We start from the raw sequence: 27081 nt of genomic DNA on the forward strand, positions 1-27081 counted from the left end.
GCTTGTGTCCAGATGGCTAGCTACTTATGACTCCATGGCTCCCCTCTTTAGAGCCACAGCCATCTTGAGGCCCTCTCTGCTGCATCGGTGGTACTGCGGATGGCTCTCCTCTTCCTCTCTCCCTCGATGCCCAAAATGCTGAAGGCTCTAACTAAAGAATGGGCTATGAATTCCCTACAACCAACCTCCACTGGGAGACACCTCGCTCTCCATCCAGCCTGCTGACAGTTGCTGACCAATCCTGCATACTTGGAGAGCTTCCTTTCAAAGGCCTCTTCCAAGCTATCTTCCCATGGGACTGTCAGCTCCAGCCCAGCAGCACCACTTGCTTAGTAGACTCGGACACTAGGACAATGTCTGGTCGCAGGGTGGTGGCTGCGATATGGTTGGGGAACTTCAGCTGCCCTTCGAGGTCCACCAACAGCTGCCAGTCTCTTGCAGAGGTCAGAATGCCTGCAGATGTTCTTTTGGCTGGTATTGGCTGCTCCCCAGCTCTGACAAAGGCAATGGTCTGCTTGGAGGGTCGGGACCGCTTCGCCCACTCGACCCCTGTGCTGATGGCTTCAGCGATGGTCTTCAGAACCTGATCATGCCTCCACCTGTACCGTCCCTCACCAAGTGCCCTTGCACAGCCGCTGAGGATGTGCTGCAGGGTTCCTCGCTTGGAGCACAGTGGGCACGCAGATGACTCTGCCTTGCCCCATGTATGCAGGTTTGATGGGCTTGGAAGCACATCGTACACTGCTTGGATGAGAAATTGGATGCGGTGTGGTTCGGCTTTCCAAAGATCAGCCCAGGTCACTTTCCTCTCAACCACATTCTCCCATCTTGTCCAAGCTCCCTGTTGCTTCATACCCACCGCCTTGCAGGCTCTCATCTCCTCCACTACTGCTCTCACCTCCTCCTGAACTAGACGACACCTTTCCTTCCCTCTGTTGTCCATTTGGGGAGTTGGAAAGGATCCTAGCCCAGCTCGGCCTCGTGTGACCGCTCCCACCAGCCTCCTGTGACGCAGCCTCGCCTCTGCCTCCTGAACAGCTTCCTCTGTCCTCCACTTTTTGCCAGTACTTACTTAGATCCCTGCTCTAGCCACCCTCGGGTCACTTGAGTCCCTATACTGTATCACTTCTCTGGCTCTTGTTACCTTGAATTCTTCCTCCAAGGATTTGAAGGGCAGTTGCAGTTTGTTGTGGTGTCCATAGAGTGCGATGCTGCTCAGGCTCTTTGGCAGCCCCAGCCATCTCCTGGGGTGGTTGCTAACCCTCCTCTCTAAGGTTTCGACTGTCGAGATCAGAACTGCATAGACGAGGAGGGGCCACAAGATTCTGGGAAGAATGCCATGCTGATACACCCAGGCTTTAAACTTCCCAGGTAGGCCAGACTTGTCCACAGATTTCAGCCAGCCATCCAACTCAGTGCAGGTTGCCTGAATGGATGTTGTGTCCCTTAAAGAGCTGTCAAAAACTTTGCCTAAGCTCTTTACTGGCTTTTCTGTGATGGTTGGGATGGCTGTGCCTGCGATGCTGAACCGGAACTTGTTCTCCACTTTCCCTTTCCTCAGCACCATCGATCTTGGTTTGGCAGGTTTGAAACGCATCCGGGCCCACTCCACCAGCTTTTCGAGCCCTTGCAGAATCCTCTGGCAGCCTGGGACTGATTCTGTGGTGACTGTGAGGTCATCCATGAATGCCCTGATAGGTGGTTGCCGTTGAGCAGAATTCATTCTGGGCCCTCTGCACTGTGGTTCAGCAGACTTTGTGAGCATGTTCATGGCTAGGGAGAACAGTGTCACTGAGATAGTGCACCCTGTGATGATGCCGATCTCCACCTTGTGACAGATTGATGTAATTGCTCCTGAAGAGACCCTCATCCTGAAGCTGCTGTAATAATCAGCGATAAGGTCTCTGATTCTGCTGGGGATGTGATATTTGGTCAGTGTGAGCTGCACCAGCTTGTGCGGAGCGGAGCGATATGCTTTTGCCAGGTCGAACCACAACACTGACAAGTTGCCCTTGTTCTTTCTGGCCTCCCTGATGAGCTGTGTCACCACACCGATATGCTCCAGACAGCCCGGCATCCCTGAAATGCCACCCTTCTGGACTGATGTATCAATATAGGTGCTCTTTGCTAGGTAGGTGCACAACCAGTTAGAAACTGCACTGAAGAAGATCTTCGCCTCGACACACAGCAGGGAGATGATGCGAAACTGATCTATCTGGCTGGCATTTTCCTCCTTCGGGATCCACACCCCTTCAGCCACTCACCACTGTTCTGTGATTTTCCCCCTTCTCCAGTAGGTTCTCAGGATCTCCCACAGATGCAGCAGGAGTTTGGGGCAGTTCTTGTACACTTTGTACGAGGTGTTGCTTGGTCCTGGAGCCGAGCTTGCCCTTGCTTTGCGGACGACCTCTCTGACTTCCTTTAGCTGCAGCTCTGACATGTCGAACTGCACATCTGGTTCAGGTGGGTCTATTAGGATGTCGCACTCTCCCAACTCCTGCTCTCTTTCAGGATCATTATATATCTTCTTCAGATGTTGGTCTATGTCTTCCTGCGAACAGGCCAGTTTCCCACTGCGCTTCTCCCCCAGCAACTCCTTGGTGAACTTGAAGGGGTTGGCGATAAAGGCAGCACGTTTTCGAGCCCTTTCACGATGCAGCCTCCAATGCCACTCTGCCCGGCGGAGGACCCTGATCTTCTTTCGTAGTGTGCACATCAGCTGGGCCAAGCCAATGCGCTCCTCTTCTCCTGCCTCCTTGTATTGGGACTTCAGCGCTTTCATCTCCTGCCTGATGTTGTGGATCCTCAATGCTCTTTGGTTCTCCGAGTAAGATGTTTTGGAGCCTTCCTTCTCCTCTTCTCCGAACCGTTCAGCTGCGATACTGACAATAATTGTTGTCATGGCTTGCAGCTTCCTATCAACCCCTCTCTTCACCATTGCCTGCAGAATTTGGTTAACATCTTCATCAAACTGCTTCCATAGTGAAGTCATGTTAGCTGCAGGCCATTTGATCCGCCTCCATTAGACTTCATGTTAGAGGGATTAGTTTGCAGCACTTGGAGGTTTCCGGCACTATGGGGTGACTCCGGGCCTGGCCCCTCCTTTGTCTCACCAGGTTGGACACCTGCGCGTTGTGCTGCTTCTGCTCCCGCCAAACACTTCATCCTCGCTTGGTGAATCTTCAAGCCATTATCGTGCTTGCAGATTTTGCCACATGCACACTGCTTCCTCATCGTTGTTTGTTCATTGTCTGGGTCTGATGTCGTTGTGTCCATCCGACTGGGGTGCTCCTCCTCCCCCTGTCTCGGGCACCCTGGGGGTATCTTTTTCTTAGATTCTTTGTAGCTTTTGTGGGGGTCCACCTCTCAGAGGACACAGTTTGGGTTGCCAGCCCATTCTGCCCTGGTTGCCGTCTCTCCAGGCTGTCACTGACTCTCCAGTCGTCACCACTCTTTTCGCGGTTGTCACCCAGTCTTTCCTGGTTGTCACTGATTAACTCAGGGTGTAAGCTGTGTACATACATCTATTGATGCTTCTGGACACATCTTCAGTGATGTTCCTGGAATCGTCAGGTGTTTTGGGTCTTTCAACATCATACAACCTCCTCCAGGTGACCCAGCCGGGGCTGATCAGACCCCAACTTGTGTCCAGATGGCTAGCTACTTATGACTCCATGGCTCCCCTCTTTTGAGCCACAGCCATCTTGAGGCCCTCTATAGTGTTACTTGCAAAATAACTGCGAATAAAAAGTAAGTGCTACAGCACACAAATATAAAAGTACTGAGACAGTACAATATGGGTGCAGTACTGCTTAGCGCTGTGATATGAGGTTCAGCAGGGTCACAGCCTCAGGGAAGAAGCTCTTCCTGTGCCTGCTGGTGTGGGAGCAGAGGCTCCTGTAGCGCCTGCCAGATGGGAGGAGAGTAAAAGGTCCATGGTTAGGGTGAGATGCATCCTTGATAATGCTTTTCACCCTGCCCAGGCAGCGTTTATGGTAGATATTCCCAATGGTGGGCAATTGGGTGCCGATAATCCGCTGGGCAGTTTTCACCACACGCTGGAGTGCTTTGCGGTCCGATACGGGACAATTGCTGTACCACACTGAGATGCAGTTGGTGAGTATGATGGTACAGCAGTAAAAGTCTGTCAGTATCCTGGGACAGAGGTGAGCTTTCTTGATGCTCCGCAAGAAATAAAGGTCTGATAAAATAATATTCCAGTATGCACTGTTTCAGTCCTTTTATAGCTAATTTATCTGTTATAATCTAATGTATAGTAAGATTTATAGCTGTTCTTCATGTATGAACCTGGAATATTATTGTTATGCACTTCAGAGCAGCTTTTGCTAGATGTTGTCTGACCTGCAGAGTTCCTTCAGCACTTGTGTTTCACCCCAATTTCCATCATCTTCAGTCCATTGTATCTCCACTTTACTGGATAGCAGCCAGATGGGTCAACTATGCCCATATTATTGCTTTGGCCTTGGTTAGCTCTATGGTTTAACACTCCGGTGCATTTGACTCAGTATCCCACTGGGCATTGCACTTACCGAAGATTCATCAGCAGAATTATCTATGAAGCGTTCTTATCCTAATAGATCAATCCTGTGCTTTATACATAGAAGCAAGGAGAGCAAAGGCAAACAAATTGTTTTAATCACGTAAGTAACAGTATGACATTCCTGAGCACTGCATGCAGTTCCAGGGACTTCTTGATACCTTCGGTGATTTTTGCCATTGAAAACTCAATTCTCCATCTGTATTTCAAAGGAAGCATTCTTTTTGTGATTCCTAGAAAGCTTTTGTCTATCCAAGAATCATTCCCCTTCTTGTAGCACTCTTCCATGCATCAGCAGGAGATGAAGCATCTGCCACTTTATCTTCTTCCTACCATCCTGTGATCCAAACAGTTCTTCCAGGTGAAACAGAGGTTCATTTGCACTTCTTATCTAGTATATTGCATTCAGGCTCGACTAGCACCATCACAGGCACAAACCGTCCCACCATTGAAAACATCCGCAAGAGGCTGCGCCCCAAAAGGCAGCATCCGTCAGTAAGAACCTCCACCTTCGAAACCATAACCTCGCCTTGTTACTATTGAAAAGGACTCTGAACACCCAAACTCAACGATTCATAATCAGTTTATCTTCCCCTCTGTCATCATATTTCTGAATGGCCCATGAATACTACCTACCTCATTTTTTTTTTGCACTATTCATATTCTAATGTTATGCCTCTGCACTGTACTGCTGCCACAAAACAACAAATTTTACATCTTATAAGATAATGATAATAAACCTGATTCTAATTTAGTGTTTGCAATGTACTCTGCTCTACAGTGACGAAACTAAACAGAGATTTAGTGAATGCTTTGTGGAGCACTTGTGTTCAATCCATGGGCTGATCCAGAACATTTTTGTTGTCTACCGGTCTAGTTCTCCACCCATTCTGACCCATCTATGTGTGGCTGTCTTCTATGTGACTTATTGCAGCAAGTATTGAGTTTATCAGCTTCAGATAACTTACACTCTGTTTATATCAGAACCAGCCAGTTTTGCTGCAGATCAATCATCTGTAATTTTTACTTAATTTTTCTCTTCTCATAAGTACAATCTAACCTGCTTGGCATTCTCTATAGCTCTGAATTTCACAGCTTTTATATTCCCCTGTTTTTTTTTCTCTCTCACAATCCTCATCTCACAGCTTTTAAGCATTGGGTATTCCTCCCAAAGTTCTCTCATTGACCTATCAACAAGATTATTTCATCAACTGTTTCATCCTTACATTGTATTATTAAACCTAGTCCCTTTGACCTACTAATGCCTTCCCCACACTCTCTGCAACTTAAAACCAGTTTGTTTTCTCTTTTTTTTCCCAATTCTGACAAGAGCTCTTTGACCTGAAAAGTTAATTTTGTTTCTGCTTCCACACATGCTGTTTGACCTGATGAGTGTCACCAGCATTTGTTTCAAATTTACACATCGGGAAGTTTTTTTTTTACACTTGCTTCCAAGAATAATCTCAGGAATGAGAGGATTAGCTACCTGAACAGGCTAGAGAATCTGGGATATTCTCTTTGGGGCAGGGAAATAATTTAATATAGAGTTTGGGGAAAAAGACTTACTGTTTCTATTAGTGGAGGAGAGTCAAGCAACATATTTAAGGCGATTGATAAAAGAACTAAAGAGAAAATGATGAAAAGAATATCTTTGTGGAAACTAGTTATAATCTAGAATTTAGAGACTATAATAGCTATGGAAACAGATTTATTGTGGGTTTCGAAAAGCAATATTAAGAGCTTAGAAAGGATGGGGATATTTAAGGGCAGAAGTAAATGAAACCCAGGGAATAAGAATAATTGGATCACACCTACAAAAAACACGGACTTCATCAGAGTGAATGGTTCATTTTCTGTTTCCTAACAATTCAAAGCTTCAAAAAGATTAAATTAAGTCTATATCTGAAAATATTTAGTATTCTTGAAATTATTTCAGATACAATTTAATAGTTTGAGATACCTATATGCAAAGTTAATAAGAAATTCATTTAGAAGCAAGTGTTTATTTTTTTCTGATATTTTATGCACAATTCAAAACATTGCTCAATCTTTTGCAACTATTGATGAGGTTTAAACTCCACTTGAGTCATTACAGCAAGTTAATCATCACTTGAATTTAAAAGTTCAGAAATGAATATAAAGTGTTCTGCTACATAATTTCAACTCTCTTTGGTGCCATTTTGAGATCTACAGATGAACTGTTGAAAGCATTCTGACTGGTTGCATTGTGGACTGATACAGCAATTCTAATGCACAAGTATGTAAGAGGCTACTGAGAGTAGTAGGCACACCTGATTCATCACGGGTACTGCCCTCCCCACCACTGACAACATTTACATGAGGCTCTGCCTTAGGAAGGTGGCATTAATCATCAAGGAATACCAACATCCAGGTCATGCCCTCCTCTTGCAGCTACTGTCAAGTAGGAGGTATGCAGCCTGAAGTTCCACTCCAACAGATTTAGGAACAGCGACATTCCTATTAGGCTCTTGAACTGACCTGAACAACCCTAATCCTACTTCAACAATGGAAGACCATCATTTGCATTGCCATAGACTTGTCTCTAATTATGTATTTTTTTTAATGCCTTGTTTTTACAGTTTTTTTTCCTCTTTCTTCATTGTCTTATATAGTTTATGTATTATTTATATTCTGTGTGCAAATGTGCCTGTGATGCTTCGACAATCAAGATTTTCACTGTGATTGTACCTCAGTACTTGTGCACATAACAGTAAATTCCACTTGATATACACTTGTGTGCTTCTGTGCTTCAGAGAGTTATGTTGCTAAAGAAGCAAGGTTGATTTTATGAGTTTTTTTGTTTTGGGCCGAGACCCTTCATCAGGACTCTAAATGAAACCATTTGTTTGAACAGTCAGGTGTGTGCCAGTGGTCATGTGTTTTTGTAATTGTCTATTCAGCATGAGATGTTTCCTGTGAAAGCATCTCACTGCTCTCGGGTTGTAAAAATCATTGCGTTGTTTTCATTATGTGTGCTGTTTAAAGAATTAAGGCTGATTTATACTTGTGCATCAAGTGTATGCCGTAGGTATGGCATAGCCAAGCCCTATGCTGTAGCGTAACATGCACCCCTCCCAAAATGTAACTACGCGTCGCGGCAACGCAGACCGCAACAACTGTGATTGGTCCGCTTGGCAGCATCGCATTTCCTCCTATGCTGCAGTAGCTTCCCATTGGGTGACTGAAGGGCAGGGAAGGAACTGCTGGTTGCAATGCTTTCCATAAAGCTTTACCGACCTCCGAAATTAGGGAGGACGCATTTCGCTTTTATCAAAGACCTACATTAGTACCTGTTTTTGTTAACCGAAAGAGATTTTCGCTTTTACGGAAAAAGATGCTTGCTTTAAACTTGTTTACCCCGAGAAAGACTGCCATGACCATGAAGCCTTGCACGGGCAGGTGTGTGGGAATACGTGACGTGCGAATGCTTGTCGTGCACATGTGTATACGTGCTGGTTTTTTTCGACAAATCGATTTTGGCTCAAAATTCCCGATTCTGTTAAGTGACACTACACTGTACATACAGAAAATTCACCCTCCTTCAGTTTCAGTTGCCATTGTTTGAAGTTTGAACACAGTGGCATAGAAACTCCACTGCCAACTAGCGTTTCGGTGGTGAATTGCAGAGCGATGCAGACACACCAACGCACAAATATAAATGCTCACAACGGCATAGCCCACTTGTGTAGGCCACGGCATAAGCCAGTATGCACATGTATAAATCAGCCTTTAAGGGGTGGTACTGCATGCCGTGTGCCAATGAAAATGTTTCTGTGTGCTATCTTGGCATGCAAGCCATAGGTTCGCCATACCTGTATTCTCATTTGATTAATCACCTTTAATTTACAATCTCCAAGAATTAGCCAATCAACTGTTATTTCTTTTTTTTCAAGCATGCTCAACCTAGCAAGTGTAATTCCAAGTAGCTGGTGTGGGCACAAGTCCTGAGTATTTGACTTCCCTGCTTTGATTCATATTAAGTGATTATCCTGTAGTATTGTGTATCATTTCACTTAAATTTTTCATCAGGTGTACTTCAATTTTGTTGTTCAAGTGTTTCATTATTACACTTTCTTCTGTTTTATTGTAGGATTTGTAAAAGCATCCAAGTTGCTTCCTTTTGCGCTCCGTAGGGATGAGCTTCAGGAAATTGTGGATCAGTTGAAGCGATCGCCAACAGGACTTGATGTGGTACTAGGTCGTACCGTACCTCAAGGAGTGGGCTTTCATCATGCTGGTATTATTGTTTGTTTCAATGTAAAATGTAATTGCTACCTATTTTCTAAAGGACGTCAAGATTTTTCACACAGAAAGTGGTAGGTGCCTGGAGTACACTGCCGGGGATGGTAGTAGAGGCTGATTCAATAGGGAGGAAAAGTGGAGAGCTACGGTCTGTGTAGGAGGGAAGAGTTAGTTTGATCATGGAGTAGGTTAAAAGTTTGGCACATCATGGGCCGGAGGCTCTGTGATTGCTGATTGGTTTCATTAAAGTATTGGTAAGTAAATGACATTTTGAGGATGATGAGTTTTTTTTGTGCAATGATCATTTCTTTTAATGTATTTTCTGGTGGAATGGAATATTTGTGTGGGAAGATGATTGATGATACATAGGTATCCAGGAATAGCTTATTTGAATTTGTGAATTAAATTCGCAAGTAAGATTTGTGAATAAACTGAGCCTGATGGTTCAGTTATTACCCCTGAACCGTCAGGCACTTGAACCAAAGGGGATAACTTCACTCAGCTTCACTTGCCCCATCACTGAAATTCCTCAGTTTGTTGTCTTCTGCACTCTGGTTGAACACCCAAGTAGGGTGATCTTTTATTGTTTCTGTTATTATTCTTTCGATTTATTGAATATGCCACAAGAAAATGAATCTCAGGGTTGTATATGGTGACATATCTGTACTTTGATAATAAAATTTATTTTGAACTTTGAAGTTACTTTGTAAACGGCTGGATAATGTATGATGTGTGATTAAATTTGCGAATGACATTAAAATTGGTGATGTTCTGCATAATGAGGAAAGTTGCCTAGAGCAGCAACAGGATGTAGATCAGATGGAAAACTGCAGAGCATTGGCAAATGAAATTTAATTTGGGAAGTCCAGTAAGGGTAAACAGATACAGTAAATGATATGCACTAAGCATTATTGATGAATAGAGAGAACGAGGGATCCGAATCCTAGTTCTCTGTAAGTGGCAACACAGGTTAGGTAGCGAAGAAGATGCATAGGACGATGTAATCAGTGCCAGATGACACACATTGTTCATAAGTTCATAATACAAACTGTTCTACTTAATTCACAAACACTCTCATTGAGTTGTTGTGTTCACTTTAAGAGAGGTTGTCTGACGTAATGACATCAGTGTAAGGCGACTGATTTTGGTTTTGTTTGGAATAGAAGTAAAGGACTGCGATTTTTAAGCCCATGAAACAACTCTGGCATGTTTTATTTGCAAAATCCTACAGGTATTTGGCATGGAATGTAAGAGTTGCGATGTTCTGTTGCACCTTTAGATTCAGATACAGATTAGTTCATTGTCACATACATTAGGATCAATGAAATTTGCTCACATGAATTTTATGGTAATAATAAATACAGCAATAATTACAATGATGAGTGCAAAACAGCAGAATGATTTGCTGTTGGGTTGCGCTCATATATCTCTACTTTTGCCATCAATTTATTTCATTATAATCGCTTGGCACATTGAGATGTGAATGTTGAATTTTGACTGTTTAGCAAATTTTTTTGTCACATTGCTTGCTTCTGTATTATTATCATCATTCCACGTCCTGTTCCTTTCTATTGCACTGAGATGATAATTACTTGTATTTCTACCTTGTTCTATTTAACTTTACTTTTTCCTTTACCTAAACCCTTTCTCTCCCACTGCCCCTCCCCCAGCTCGACCATTTCCAACTTCCTGCAACTTACCTCAAAATCTGCTCTCAGGGCCAGTTATTTGATGTGTAAGGACAGTGATCTCAATACAATTCATGTCAAACCTGACCCAGTGGAATAGTCGTCTCTTTTCACAGTATGGCTTGAATCGATCTTTCTTTCATGTACACTGCTCTGACCTAATCATTCAAGTCTCTAGTCTGTTTCTACAGTACTTTACCTCTGGGATACAATTTTCTCCTGCAACAAGGTAACCAGATAAATTTCTTCCTTAAATACATCACAATGACTGAAGATCAAACAAGTTCATTAACAGCAAGATTTCCTTGGGCTGCAGACAGTTTCTATAGATACAGTATGTTTACTAGAAACTTAATGCATCTTAACAAAACCTCTAAATACTAAATCTACAACACATGATTTCTATCTTACTTTGTTTATCTAGCATTCTACTGAAAGGTTATTACTCAAAGTCTAAACTGTTTAATCAAGCTAATAATCTGTTATTACCTTCAATTCTTCATTATAATTTCTATAGCTGTTCTAATATTTTTAATGTTATTCTTAAATAATCTATCTGTTTTAATTCTGCCAAAAAAATTCCACCCTGTCCCCCTTATATCAAGCCCCCACCCACTAAATTCTTTTGTACTCCCTAGAAGCTACCATCAGATGAAAATCACTCCATGGGTTAGTGAAAACTACTTGCAAACACACTCCCAAATTCCCAAGTGCTGGTTTAGCTTCTGCTGAAATTACCAATTGGCCAGTTTTAGGCAGGCAGGTAGCTTACCACAGAGAAGTACAGCAAAAAAACAGGCCCTTTGACCCCTCAAGTTCATGCTGAAACCATTTAAGCTGCTTACTCCCATCAACCTGCTTTGGGACCTCTATATCCCTAGTATCCATGTACCAATCCAAACTTCTCTTAAATGCTGAAATTGAGCTTGCATGCAACATTTATGCTGTAAGCTCATTCCACACTCTCATGATAAAATATAAAATAATTTACAAGTCAAGGTTTAGTTTATCAGCATTTTCATTCTCATTAAGTTACTGATCTATGCACTAAGTAGAACATGCTGCCACACACTTGTGTTGTATATAGTGCTCTTCAGTTGACGTTTTGCACAAAAGGAGATTGTGAAGCTTTTTCTAACTTGGTCTTGAATTGTGCAAAGTCTGCATTGGTAATTGGTGGGCTTGAATTCTTAATCTATTTTTTCCTTTTCTTATTTCCATATTAGGATTGACTTTTGATGAGCGGGATATTATTGAAGGAGCATTTCGTCAGGGTTTAATTCGTGTTCTTGTGGCTACCTCCACCCTCTCCTCTGGGGTGAATTTACCAGCTCGTCGTGTGATTGTGAGATCACCGGTGTTTAATGGAAGACTTCTTGACGTTATTACATACAAACAGATGTCTGGGAGAGCTGGAAGAAAAGGAGTGGACACCATGGGTTAGAATGGCTTGCTGTTACTTGGTATAGATGTATAATTTACAAAGCTTACCTATTGGGTGGTAATTTAAACAGTGTATGAGGTAATGAGATTGTTTCTTAGAGAGCAGTTCCAATCAATCATCACATGAGCTTGATGTTCTGGAGCATGTTGATATTAAGGAAGAGGAGGTGTTGGAGTTGTTCAAATACATTAGGACAGGTAAGTCCCCAGGGCCTGATGGAATATTCCCCAGGCTGCTCCACGAGGTGAGGGAAGAGATTGCTGAGCCTCTGGCTAGGATCCTTATGTCCTTGTTGTCCATGGGAATGGTACTGGAGGATTGGAGGGAGGCGAATGTTGACCTCTTGTTCAAAAAAAGGTAGTGGGGATAGTCCGGGTAATTATAGACTCGTGAGCCTTGCGTCTGTGGTGGGAAAGCTGTTGGAAAAGATTCTTAGAGATAGGATCTGTGGGTATTTAGAAAATCATGGTCTGATCAGGGACAGTCAGCATGGCTTTGTGAAGGGCAGATTGTGTCTGATAAGCCTGGGTTCTTTGAGGAGGTGACCAGGCATATAGATGGGGGTAGTGCAGTGGATGTGATCTACATGGATTTTAGTAAGGCATTTGACAAGGTTCCACATGGTAGGCTTATTCAGAAAGTCAGAAGGCATGGGATCCAGGGAAGTTTGGCCAGGTGGATTCAGAATTGGCTCGCCTGCAGATTGCAGAGGGTCGTGGTGGAGGGAGTACATTCAGATTAGAGGGTTGTGACTAGTGGTGTCCCACAAAGATCTGTTCTGGGACCTCTACTTTTTGTGATTTTTATTAACAACCTGGATGTGGGGGTAGAAGGGTGGGTTGGCAAGTTTGCAGACGACACAAAGGTTGGTGGTGCTGTGGATAGTGTAGAGGATTGTCGAAGATTGCAGAGAGACATTGATGGGATGCAGAAGTGGGCTGAGAAGTGGCAGATGGAGTTCAACCCGGAGAAGTGTGAGGTGGTACACTTTGGAAGGACAAACTCCAAGGCAGAGTACAAAGTAAATGGCAGGATTCTTGGTAGTGTGGAGGAGCAGAGGGATCTGGGGGTACATGTCCACAGATCCCTGAAAGTTGCCTCACAGGTAGATAGGGTAGTTAAGAAAGCTTATGAGAGTGTTAGCTTTCATAAGTCAAGGGATAGAGTTTAAGAATCGCGAGGTAATGATGCAGCTCTATAAAACTCTGGTTAGGCCACACTTGGAGTACTGTGTCCAGTTCTGGTTGCCTCACTATAGGAAGGATGTGGAAGTATTGGAAAGGGTACAGAGGAGATTTACTAGGATGCTGCCTGGTTTAGAGAGTATGCATTATGATCAGAGATTAAGGGACCTAGGGTTTTACTCTTTGGAGAGAAGGAGGATGAGAGGAGACATGATAGAGGTATACAAGATATTAAGAGGAATAGATAGAGTGGACAGCCAGCGCCTCTTCCCCAGGGCACCACTGCTCAATACAAGAGGACATGGCTTTAAGGTAAGGGGTGGGAAGTTCAAGGGGGATATTAGAGGAAGGTTTTTTACTCAGAGAGTGGTTGGTGTGTGGAATACACTGCCTGAGTCAGTGGTGGAGGTGGATACACTCGTGAAATTTAAGAGACTACTGGACAGGTATATGGAGGAATTTAAGGTGGGGGGGTTATATGGGAGGCAGGGTTTAAGGGTCGGCACCACATTGTGGGCTGAAGGGCTTGTACTGTGCTGTACTATTCTATGTTCTATGTTAAATAGCCTAGATTTGAAACCTATCATAATACTATCATAATAATCAGAGTTGATTGCACCGAGTTATTTTTCAAAGAATAGTTTGACACCTTATGTTAGTCTGCTAGTTACTGACTTCATTGAATTTCCAGAGCACTTAAAAAAAATGATTGATCAATGGAATTAACAAAGATTATTAAAGTTTAATAACACCTTTTATATCAGATGTTATTTTAACAGATTTTTTTAAAGTAAAATTATTCAGACTTTGACTACACCTCTTAATACTAGTTTCTAGAAGGGACAACAAGAGATCCATCAATTATAGATGATACACCTGATCTATGATTAAGTAGAGAGCTTTTCAAATCCAAATTCCTTTATATGGGATAATTTTCTTCAACGATTTATAGATTATTATTTTGGAATAATAAGACTGTGAGCACAAAGTCATTCAGCTCTTCATAATGACATGGTCATTCTTGAGACTTTTAGCCTAAGTATGGCTAAAAATTGGTGCAAAATACGGCTGGCTCATTATTGGGGCAAAATATGCTGTCTGTGTGCATTACTGACCTGAAAATCAAGTACAAACTTGCAACTGTAAATCCATCTTTATGAACTTACTGTATGAAGCCACCCTAGACCCAAATGGTGAGGTCCTGTATGTCAGGCTTGTGCTGAATACAATCATAAAGGAGGGAAGCAAGGATGAGAAAACCTCACCTTTGGAACAATTGTGCAGATTGGATGTGAGGTATTTATGAAGAACAACAGTGAGTATTCCAGCAACTAATTTACTACTGGAATCTTCACTATGATCTTCAGTGAGGAGAGCTTTCCATTGTTCCACTCTTGGATAACACTAACACTTTTAGGATTGTATTTCCCATTAGAAAGTCTTGAATAGTCATAGCTTTTTAACAGTAATTATGCAACTTCAGATATGAAGGAGTAAATTGCTAATTGAGGTATCTACCAGCATGCAATAATAGATCACAGGACCATAAGATATAGGAGCAGAAATGGGCCATTTGGCCCACCGAGTGTGTGCCACCATTTCATCATGAGATCATTTGGAACTGATGCTTGAAAACTTTGACCCAATTTAGTCCAGTTTTTTCTGGCATTTATCACATGTCTGAAAGGTGCGTAGGATTTCAGTTAACATTTTTTCTATGAGTTTTTAAAAAAAAGTGTTCCGTATTACTTAAAATTTGTATATATTTCAAATAGATTGGGTTATTATAGTGAGAGAATTTCACGTGGAATTCATCACTGTATTTTAAAGTATTTTCTTAGTGGAGGAGGAAGACATATCTAAAATGTTCAATTTTATGTTTTGTTGAAGGTGAAAGCATATTGGTGTGTAAACGTTCAGAAAGAACCAAAGGAATGAGCCTGTTACAAGGCTGTCTTAGGCCCGTGCACAGTTGCCTTGTGAAGGAGGAGGGAGAGGGCATCACCACAAGTATGATCCGAGCCATCCTTGAGGTTAGATCCAATAGTTATGGAACTCGTTTCAACCCAATGTATTAACTAGCCTTTGTTAAAAGGTTATAGCTTGATGGAGTCTAGAGGTGTTTATTTCCATCTCATTGTTGATCAATTTGTTAATAATGTGTAATAAGTCAGACTTCTTGTTTACTGAGAGTTAAATTAGCTTTAAGCATATACAGATATTTAAAATCTAATCCAGACTCTGCTGTAGCTACTGCAAAATTTAAAATAACATGTAAAAATGTAAGTTTCTGACGCAACAGTTGTAGGTTGTCAATATTAGGCTTTGTTGAAAATCATGCGTATTTCAGAAAACCTCAGACAAAACTGGCCAATTTGCAGATCCAAGCATTGTGGCCTATCAGACCATTCATTCATGATTTCTGACTATCAATGGATAAGCTTCTCTTTGCCAGTGGGTCAATATATAAAATAATGTAATTGTTTAGATAAAAACACTGCTCTCATCAAAGCTGTAGATAAGCAGCGATTCAAAGCTCTGAGCCTGTACTCCATAAGACTATAAGATATAGGAGCAGAATTAGGCTGTTGGGCCCATCAGGTCTGCTCTGCCATTTCAACATGGCTGATACAATTTTCCTCTCAGCCCCAATCTCCTGCCTTCTCCCCCTATCCCTTCATGCCCTGACCAATCACGAATCTATCATCCTCTGCCGTAAATATACCCAGGCTTCCCTAGCTGCCTCTGGCAAAGAATTCCACAGATTCGCCACTCCTCATTCTAAAAGGACGCCCCATTATTCTGAGACTGTGTCCTCTGGTCTTGGACTCTGCCACCATAGGAAACATCCTCTTCACGTCCACTCTATCAAGGCCTTTCACCATTTGATACCTTTCAGTGAGGTCACTCCTTGTTCTTCTGAATTCTAGTGAATACAGGCCATCAAATGCTCTCCATATGACAAGCCACTTAATCTTGGGATAATTTTCGTGAACCTCCTTTGAACCCTCTCCAGTTTCAGCACATCCTTTTTCAGAAAAGTAGCCCAAAACTGCTCTCAATACTCCAAGTGAGACCTCACTAATGCTTTATAAAGTCTCAACATTACATCCTTGCTTTTATATTCTAGTCCTCTCGAAATGAATGTTAACATCATATTTGCCTTCCTCACCACAGATTCAACCTGTAAATTAACTTTTAGGAAATCTTGCACAAGGACTCCCAAATCTCTTTGCACCTCAGTTTTTTTAATATTTTCTCTCCATTTAGAAAACAGTCAACCCTGTCATTTCTTCTACCAAAGTGTATGACCATCCAGTTCTTAAAACTGTATTCCATCTGCCATTTCTTTGCCCATTCTCCTAATCTGTCTAGGTCCTTCTGTGGCTTCTTGACTTCCATAAGGCGACCTGCCCCTCCGCCAATCTTCATATCGTCTGCAAACATTGCAACAAAGCCATCAATTCCATCATCTAAATCATTGACGTATAACCTAAAAAGAATTGGTCCCAACATTGACCATGTGGAGCACCACTCGTTCTGGCAACGAACCAGAAAATTTCCCTTTATTCCCACTCTTTACCTCCTGCCAATCAGCAACTACTTTACCCATGTTTGAATCTTTCCTGTAATACCAATAGGCTCTTAGCTTGTTAAGCAGCCTCATGTGTGGCACCTTGTCAAAGGCCTTCTGAAAATCCAAGTACACAACATCAACCAATTCTCCTTTGTCCAGCCTTCCACTTATTCCTTCAAAGAATTTGAAATGATTTGTCAGACAAGATATTCCCTTGAGGAAGCGATGCTGACAATGGCCTATTTGATCATGTGCCTCCAAGTACCCTGAGCCTCATCCTTAATAATCGCTCCAACATCTTCCCAACCACTGTGGTGAGACTAACTGGCCTATAGTTTCCTTTCTTCTGCCTCTCTCCTGTCTTAAAGAGTGGAGCGACAATTGCAGTTTTCCAGTCTTCCAGAACCATTCCAGAATCTAGTGATTCTTGAAAGATCATTACTAGTACCTCCACAATCTCTTCAGCCACCTCTTTCAGAACACTGGGTTGTACACCATCTGGTCCAGGTGACTTATCTACCTTCAGACCTTTTAGTTTCTCAAGAATCTTCTCTCTAGTTATGGTAACTTCACGCACTTCATGACCCCGACACCTGGAACTTCCACCATACTGCTAGTACCTTCCACAGTAAAGACTGATGCAAAATATTTATTCAGTTCATTTTCCATTTTGTTGTCCTCCATTACTAACTCTCCAGCATCATTTTCCGATGGTCTAATACCCACTCTCGTCCCTCTTTTAAACTTTTGGTATCCTCTTTAATATTAATGGTTAGCTTACTTTCATATTCCATCTTTACCCCCTTAATGACCTTTTTACTTGCCTTCTGTTGCTTTTAAAAGCTTCCCAATCCTCTAACTTCCCACTAATCTTTGCTTTATTACATGCCCTCTTATGTTGGCTTTGGCTTCTCTTATTAGCCTTGTTTATGTCATCTTTCCTTTTGAGTACTTCTTCCTCTTTGGGATGAATATATCCTGTGCCTTCTGAATTGCTTCCAGAAATTTTAGCCATTGCTGCTCTACTTTCCAGCCAACTCCACTCTCATGCCTCTGTAATTCCCTTTACTCCACTGTAATATTGATACATCTGACCTTAACTTCTTCTCAAATTTCAGGGTGAAATCAATCGTATTATGATCACTTTTCCCTAAGAGTTCTTTTACCTTAAGCTCTCTAATCAATTTTGGTTCTTTGCACAACCACCAGTCCAGAATAGCTGATCCCCTAGAGGGCTCAACCACAAGCTGCTCTAAAAAACCATCTCATAGGCACTTTAAAGATTCCCCTTCCTGTATTTCGGCACCAACCTGATTTTCCCAATCTACCTGCATATTGAAATCCCCCATGACCATTGTAACATTTGCCTTTTGGCATGCATTTTCTATTTCCTGTTGTAATTTGTAGGCCACATCCTTACTAGTGTTCGGGGTCTTTTTACCCTTGCAGTTCCTTAGCTCTACCCACAATGACTCAACACCTTCTGACCCTATGTTACCTCTTTCTAATGATATGATTTCATTCAGAGCAACACTGCCGCCTCTGCATTCTTGCCTGTCCTTTTGATACCATGTAGGCGATACAATGGACATTAAGCTCCCATCTATAATCTTCTTTCAACCATAATTCAGTGATTGCTGCAGCATCATACCTGTCGATCTGCAACTGTACTGCAAGTTCTTCTACCTTATTCAGAATACTGCGTGCATTCAAATATAACACCTTCAGTCCTGTATTCACCCTTTTCAATTTTGTCTGCCTTTTACGTTTCAATTCATCCTGTTGACTGCAATTTTGCCCTTTCAACAACCTCTCCTCACTACACATTGCCTCTGTTTGTAAACCAGCTACCTCATTTTCAGCACTGTTATCCACCTTTCCTACAATACTCCTGGCATTGAAATATAGGCAGCTCATTACACTAGTCGCACTATACTCAACTTTCTGTTTCCTAACTTTGTCTGGGGTCTTACCAACATCTGCCTCCACAACCTCTCCACTAACTGTTCTGGCACTCCGGTTCCCATCCCCCTGCAACTCTGGTGTAAACCCCACTGTGCAGTATTAACAAACCTTCCCGCTAGGATATTAGTCCCCCCTTCAGTTCAGGTGCAAACCATCCCTTCTGCACAGGAACCATCTTCTGTGTCCCTCCTACACCAACTCTTTAGCCACGTGTTGAACTGTATAATCTTCCTAGTTCTGGCCTCACTTGCACATGGCACGGGTAGCAATCCTGAGATCACAACCCTGGAGGTGCTGCCTTTTAGATAGATACTTCATTGATCCCAAAGGAAATTGCAGTGTCACAGTAGCATTACAAATGCACAGAGATAAATATTAGAAGAGACGTAGAAAGAATAGAAAATAAGTTACTACAAACAGTCTGACAGGAGGGGATCATCACTTCCCCAGCTATAGGTTGAATCATTATAGAGCTTAATGGCCAAGGGTAAGAATGACCTTTTATAGCACCTTTGGTGCATTGCAGTTGTCTTAGTCTATAGCCAAAAGTACACCTCTATTCAGCCAAGGTGGCATGCAGGGGGTGAGAAACGTTGTCCAGAATTGCCAGGATTTTCCATAGGGTCCTTTGTTCTACCACAGCCTCCAGTGTGTCCATTTTGACTCCTATAACAGAGTCAGTCTTTCTAATCAGTTTATTGAGCCCATTAGCATTACCCGTGTTGACACCATTGCCCCATCGAAGATTGTACTGGCGACAACATACTGGTAGAACTATGAAGGAGAGGCCTGCATACTCCAAAGCATCTCTGTCTTCTCAGGAAGTAGAGGTGACTTTGGCCCTTGTACACAGTTTCTGTGTTGATGCTCCACTCGAGTCTGCCATCCGTGTGCACCCCCAGGTACTTGCAGTTTTTTATTTGCCACTTCCATGTCCTCACCATCAGTAGTAACAGGGAGCAGTGAAAGGTTTAGTCTTCCTAAAGTCCATCCTCATCTTCTTTGTCTTACTGATGTTGAACTGCAGATAATTCAGCTTGCTCCATTTGACAAGGTCCTCCACCAGGGCCCTGTATTCATCCTTCCCTCCTCCCTTTATACACCCAACTATTGCTGAGTCATCAGAGTATTTCTGCAGAAGACATGACTCAGTGCTGTATCTAAAGTCCGAGATGTACAGAGTAAACAGGAAGGGAGCCAATACAGTCCCCAATGTTTGACACATAGCTCTGAGTCTTCACATACATACGCATAGCACATAACGCCCTGAACTCCCTTTGCAGAACCTCGTCACTCATCCTACCCACGTCATTGGTACCTACACGACTTCTCGCTGTTCATCCTTCCACTTAAGGATGTTGAGGGCTAAATCTGTGATAACCTGGACCCTGGCATCTGGGAGGCAACATACCATCCAGGAATCTCGTTCTCACCCACAGAACCTCCTGTCTTTTCCCTTAGTTAACAAATCCCCTATCACTACAGCATGTCTTTTCTCCCCCTTCCCTTGTGAGTCACAGAGGCAGACTCAGTGCCAGAGATCTTACTCTGTGACCTTCCTCTGTTTGGTCATCTCACCGACAGTATCCAATGTGATATACCTGTTGTTGAGGGCGATGGCCACAGGGGTACTCTGCAGTGGCTCCTTAACCCCTTTCTTCTTCCTGACTGCCACCTAATCTCCTCTGTCCTCTCTATATGTCCTATCTATCATCCCCTCTGCCTCCCGAATGATCCAGAGTTCATCCAGTTCCAGCTCCAACTCCTTAATGCAGATTGTTAGAAGCTGCAGCTGGATGCAGTTCTCGCTGTTGTAGTTATTAGGGACATTGGAGGTCTCCCTACTTTCCATATCCTGCTTGGCTTGGGATGGCATGTCAACTGATCTCCCTCCTGACACATCTCCCCCACCCCCACCCCGCTTTGCACAGGGATTGCTCCGTATGCAACTCCCTTGTCCATTCTTCCCTCCTCACTGATCTCCCTCCTGGCACTTATCCTTGTAAGCGGAACACATGCTAAACCTGCCCCTATACTCCCTACCTCATTACCATTCAGGGCCCTAAACAGTTCTTCCAGGTGATGAAATACTTTACCTGTGAGTCTGTTGGGGCCATTTGCTGTGTGTGGTGTTCCTGGTGTGGCCTCCTGTATATCAGTGAGACCTGACGTACATTGGGAGACCACTTCGCCAAGCATCTACACTCTGTCCACCAGAACAAGCAGGATCTCCCAGTGGCCACCCATTTTAAATCCACTTCCCATTCCTATTCCGATATGTCTATCCATGGCCTCCTCCACTGTTATGATGAGGCCACACTTAGGTTGTAGAAACAAAAATCTTATATTCCTTTTGGGTAGCCTCCGACCTGATGGCATGAACATCGATTTCTCAAACTTCCGGTATTTCACCATTTCCCATCCTCTTTTCCTACTCTCACCTTACCTCTTTGCTTGCTCATCACCTCCCTCTGGCGCTCATCCCCTCTTTCTTTCTTCCATGGCCTCCTGTCTCTTTCATCAATCAACTTCCCAGCTCTTTACTTCATTCCTCCCCCTCCTGGTTTCACCTATCACTTGCTGTTTCTGTCTGCTATCCCTCCACCTTTTAAACCTACTCCTTAGCTTTTATTTCACCAGTCCTGCCGAAGGATTTCGGCCTGAAACATCGACTACTTTTTCCCATAGATGCTGCCTGGCCTGCTGAATTCCTCCAGCGTTTTGTGTGTGTGTGGCATCTCTACTATCCTAGCTGAGAAGACAGAAAGAAGGGAAGAAAAATAAACTTAACCTTGAGCTTTTCTTTCTCTGACTGAAGCCTGTCTTCACAGAAGCTTCGAAGAGCTAAAGCCTCAAGATCACCACTCTGACGATACTCACCGGAAATTAGAAGAATGAGGGGGGATTTCATTGAAACCTATCGAATGTTCAAAGGCCTTGATAGAGTGAATGTGGAGAGGATGTTTCCTTTGGTGGGGGAGTTGAAAACCAGAGGGCACAGCCTCAAAATAGAGGGTGTCCATTTAGGGAGAGCTGAGGAGGAATTTCTGTAGTCAGGGGGTGGTGAATCTGAAATTCGTTGCCACAGGCAGCTGTGGAGGCCAGGTCACCGGGTGTATTTAAGGCAGAGATTGATAGGTTTTTGATTAGTCGGAGTGAAAGGTTATGGGGAGAAGGCAGGAGAGTTGCATTAAGAGGAAAATGGATCAGCCACAACGAAATGGCGGAGTATACTCGATGGGCCATTTGGTCTAATTCTGCTCCTATGTTTTATGATCTCCTCTCAAAAAGAGGAAGATTATTGCTATTGTCTCAGAGGGTTTTTTACCAACTTCCTAGGGTCTGGATAGGTAGCCATTTGAAATATACCAGCTCATGGACAAAATTGCATAAGTCTTAAGTTCAGAGAATAGCAATGTTGACAATCTATTCACTGGTTTGCTCATCTAACAATTGTAACTGTAAGTTTTTGAAGAGGCTACCACTGAAATAAATTATCCGTGATGGTAAAGTTAATACTGGTGGGCATTTAATGTTGAATCGTTGAGGTATAACTGATATTGTAGCCCAAGACAATGACTTTTGTTATTTAACCATCAGTTATTTTTATGCTTTCATTGTTTGGGTGCTGCTATCTGTAATTTCAAAGTGAACAAATGCATTTTTGTTTAAAGGTTAATGTCTCTCAGTGGAATGGAGCTAGAGAGAGATTTGTGTGTGCGTTAATAGAATCTGAAGGATTTATAGAAGCCAATTTGATATCATAAATTTAGGTATTGTTCCTCTCAGTGATAGACATTATAAAACACAAATATTTCCTGATGATAGATTAAGGTGCTCTTGTGAATATTTTGCTGGGTTGCTAATCCTGGTGCTGTATTGCTTTTACTGCATCTACCAAATAATGGCACATAAATGCAAGTAGAAATTGTCTCAGAAACAATACTGTATCCCCACACACTGTCGTTAATTATGAGGAACAATATTGTTGAAATTATTGTCTTAAGGTTTTCTTTGAGATGGTTGGGAAATGCTGTGGTTTTAGAATTCTGTGATTACATCTAATTAAATCATGTGTGAAGATAACCAGGTGTGTAATATTTTGAATCTTGTGGAATTTGTAATAAGTCAGATCTATTCTGGTTTCAGATAATAGTAAGTGGTGTTGCCAGCACCCCAGAAGATGTACGTGTGTACACTTCCTGCACATTGTTGGCTGCCAGTGCTCTTGAAAGTGAAGTAACATCAATCCAAGGCAATGCCATTGAGGATTCTATTGAGTACTTGATGGAGAATGAGTTTATTCAAATACTTGAAGAGGATCGGGACGGAGATAAAAGTATTGTTTTCTGATAATTGTATTTTATTGTTAGGCAAATGGTAATAGTCGTGGTAGTTTCTAGTGTTCAAACAAACTTCCAGTTCTTCCTATTTGTAAAGTTGCATTCTGCAGATTAGGTTTTAGAAACAATATCTTTATATTTGTTGTTTTATTTATGCAATTCAACCTGCTTTTACATTAAGCTTTTATCAATTTAATGTAATCTTTCGTTTCAGTTTAATTTTACTTAGTTTGTTTAATACCCTGTATCTGGTTATCAATTTGTGAACGTTCTAACTTGTTTCCAAGGGTGACTTATTGCTTTAATTTGTGCATTTGTAGACAAACAATCATGGTTAACCTGTTTATTTTAAGTTCCAGATGTTCCTTCATAGATTATGTTCTTTCTGCCTTGATTGGGGAAAACCTTAAATTGAGGTTTTGTATCTATATTTACTCGGGGGATGGACACAGAACTGAGGCAAGACAACAGCGAGGTCATGGACCATATCTGGATTACTGAAGAGGAGGTGGTTGGTGGCTTGAGGGAAGTTAGGGTGGATAAGTCCCAAAGGCTTGACAAGGTGTTCTCTCAGAACTTGTAGCTAGTGAAGAAATTGTAGGGGCCCTGGCAGAGGTATTTAAGATATCCTTAACCACGGTGAGGTGCTGGAAGATTGGAGGATAGCTAATGTGGTCCTGTTGCTATAAGAATAAGTAGGAATCATGTTTAACATCAGTGGCATGGTTAACGTCAGGGGATAAAAAAGAAAATAGTGAGGTAGAATACAGGGGTTCAGTGTCCATTCAGAAATCTGATGGCAGAGGGGAACAAGCTATTCCTAAAACATTGAGCTTGTGTTTTCAGGCTCCTGTATCACCTCCTTGATGGCAACAATGAGAAAAAGGCATGTCCTGAGTGTTGGGGGACTTTAAGGATGGATGCATTTTTAAGGCTCGTGACCATGATTGAGCTGGCTGAGTTGGCGTCTTTCTGAAGCTTTTCTGGTCCTGTGCAGGATCCTTCCATAGCAGACAGTGATGCAACCAGTCAGAATGCACTGCATGGTACATCTGCATTGGTGACATACCAAGTTTTCTCAAACTTCTAATGAAATATAGCCACTGTCGTGCCTTCTTTATAATTGCATCCATACGTTGGGCCTAGGATAGATCCTCAGAGATGTTGACACCCAGGAACTAGAAGCTGCTCACCCTTTCCACTACTGATCCCTCTTGAGGACTGGTGTGTGTTCCCTCAACTTCCTCTTCCTGAAGTCCACAATCTTTTCTTTGGTCCTACTGGTGGTCAGTGCAAGGTTGTTGTTGCAGCACTCAGTCGGCTGATCTATCTCACTCCTGTATTCCTCCTTGTCATCATTTGAGAATCTGTCAATAATAGTGTGTTGTTGGCGAATTTATAGATGGCTTTTGATCTGTGTCCAGCCACACAGTCATTGGTGTAGAGAGAATGGAGAAATGGGCTAAGCACACACCTTTGAGGTGCACTGGGGTTGATTGTCAGTGAGAAGGAGATGTTATTTCCAATCTGCACTGACTGTGGTCTTCCAATGAACTAGTCAAGGATCCAATTGCAGTGGGAGGTACAGAGACCCAGGTTTTGGAGCTTCTTGAGATTATAGGCCAGTGAGCCTGACATCAGTTGGGGGTAAATTATTGGAAGGCTGTCCAAGGAACATGATGTATAAGTATTTGGATAGACAGGGATCTATTATGGATAGTCAGCATGGCTTTGTTACTGGTAAGTCATGTCTAAACAATCTTATTAAGTTTTTCGAGGAGGTTACCAGAAAATTGATGAAGGGAAAGGCAGTGTACATTGTTAACATGAAAGTTGCAAGGCCTTAGACTGTTCCCTCATGGGAGGCTGGTCCAGAAGATTCAGTCACTTGGCATTTGGATTCAAAATTTGACTTAGTGGGAGAAGCTAGAGATTGGTAGTAGATGGTTGCTTGTGACAAGTGGTGTTGCACAGGTATCAGTGGAGGGTCAGTTGTTTGTCATATTAATGATTTAGATAATGTGATAAACTGGATCAGAAAGAACTAGAGGTCATAAGTTAAGGGTGAATGGTGAAATATTTAAAGGGAAGCTGAGGGGGAGCTCCTTCACTTAGAGGGTGGTGCAAGTGTAGAATGAACAGCCAGCATTAAGTGGTGGATACAGGTTTGATTGTAACATTTAAAAGAAGTTTAGGTAAGTACGTGGATGCGAAGGTTGTAGAGGGCTACGGTCTAGGTGTGGATCGATAGATCTGGGCAGAATAACTGATCAGTTTGGTCTAGGTGGGCTGACAGGCCTGCTTCTGTGTTGTTCTGACTATTGTGTAGGAAATGGAATAGGGTGAAAATCTTCCTTTGGTTACTTTGGGGGTTGACTGTGCACCTGGTTAACTGCATTTTATTTTCTTCTCTCTGACTCTTCTGAAAGGGTACTCTGTTCATCTCTGGTGTCCTCAGCAGTTCTATACCTTGAACTATCTGCATTTATCATTTACAGTCTATAATGTGTATGACAAGGGCAAGGCTAGCAGTTATTCTCCAGCCCTAACTACCATTGAGAAAATGGCAATGAGCTACTGCCTTCAACTGTGTGAAGGTATTCCCACAGTATTACTTGGTAGATAATTTCAGGGTCTTGTCCTATCAAAGGAATAGGATGTGATTTGGAAATAGTATTCCCATGCATTTGGTTTTTCTTGACCTTCAAGGTTGTAGGAATTGTAAGTTTGAGTTTTGGCAGGTTGATGCAGTTGTATTTGATTCAGGGTATGCACTAGCATTGTAATGTCCTGCTAGTCGAGGAAGCAAATATTTAAAATGGTGGACTAGATACCAATCACATGGGTTGCTTGGTCCTGGATGATGCTGAGCTTAATATATCCAAACTGCATTCATCCTGGCAAGTAAAGAGAATCATAATACATTCCTTTGTTGCTTGTAGATGATGGAAAAGCTTTGAATCCCTGAATAGAGTACCTGTTTGTGATCATGTTATTGCCATTTATTAATATAGCTGATCAAATAAGTTTATGATCTGTGGTGACCCACAATATTCTTGTTAGTAATGCCATTGAATGTCAAGGGGAGGTGATTCAGGATGGTCACTGACTTGTTGTCTTAGTATGTAAATATTATATTCACTAATTAGCCCAAGTTATAATATGTGCTCTGTTTTATTCTAATATAATAGTCTTTAATAAGCTTAATTATTGCTTTTAGTTCAGTTGTATCGTCCCACACAACTGGGAGCAGCTACACTTGCCTCTTCCCTGTCTCCTCCTGATGCACTGAGAATTTTTGCAGACTTGCAAAAGGCAATGAAAGGATTTGTTTTGGAGAACGACCTTCATATTCTCTATCAGGTACATCATTTATTAGTCTCATTCAACATTCACCTTGTTCCATAGATGGAAGTGAGTGCTATATCCAATTATGTATTTCACGCTTTTGATATCATGCTGAAATGTAGAGCTCTTGCTGTGAGGGGTTTTTCGCAAGTTAATCCCTTGCCTTATGATGGATGGAGCAACTTTTGCAGGTCATCCCTAACTTATGTACCGCCTATGTAAAAGAGTTTGCAAGACCGGTAGGATGGATTTGCTGGCTGCTGTGGGCTGCAGGCATCTCCTACCATGTGGGAACTTGCAGCCACATTTCCAATTTGTAACTGGTCTGCTTTGAACAGCACATTTCCTTTTGCAACAGCAAATTCAGGTGCTATAGTCTTGACTAAAATTATATTTGAGAAATAGGCAATATATTTTTGAAACTGCTGTTATATTACTGTTGGGAGTGCTACCGAGTAGTGCTGTGTTATCCAATTTTTGAAAAGAATCATTGGGCAGGATAATATTGGCAATAATGATGGCATTCAACTCATTGGCAATTGCTCACAGGTTTCTGTGGGACTGTTGGCAGACATTGCTCTGATATAGCTTCTTTCTCAGCATCTGCACAGGATTTATGAAAATTGTTAGAACAACAAGCATCAACACTTCCTTCAGCTAATCAGACTGAAGTATCTCTACTTGGACAATTTGTGCCTTAACCACTTTCCA

General features: G+C 42.3%; 1 protein-coding gene across 1 annotated transcript in view; it reads left to right on the forward strand.

Moving 5' to 3' along the window:
- The window catches only part of polq (polymerase (DNA directed), theta), a 96332-nt gene that overhangs the window by 17534 nt on the left and 51717 nt on the right, over window positions 1-27081 (forward strand). Inside the window, exons 10-14 of the mRNA XM_072260300.1 lie at window positions 8670-8816; window positions 11736-11948; window positions 15028-15170; window positions 22829-23018; window positions 26243-26385. Coding sequence (XP_072116401.1) covers window positions 8670-8816; window positions 11736-11948; window positions 15028-15170; window positions 22829-23018; window positions 26243-26385 — 836 coding nt within the window. The remainder of the gene's footprint in view (window positions 1-8669; window positions 8817-11735; window positions 11949-15027; window positions 15171-22828; window positions 23019-26242; window positions 26386-27081) is intronic.

This window comes from Mobula birostris, chromosome 6 (assembly GCF_030028105.1).
Source record: "Mobula birostris isolate sMobBir1 chromosome 6, sMobBir1.hap1, whole genome shotgun sequence".
Lineage (NCBI taxonomy): Eukaryota > Metazoa > Chordata > Chondrichthyes > Myliobatiformes > Myliobatidae > Mobula > Mobula birostris.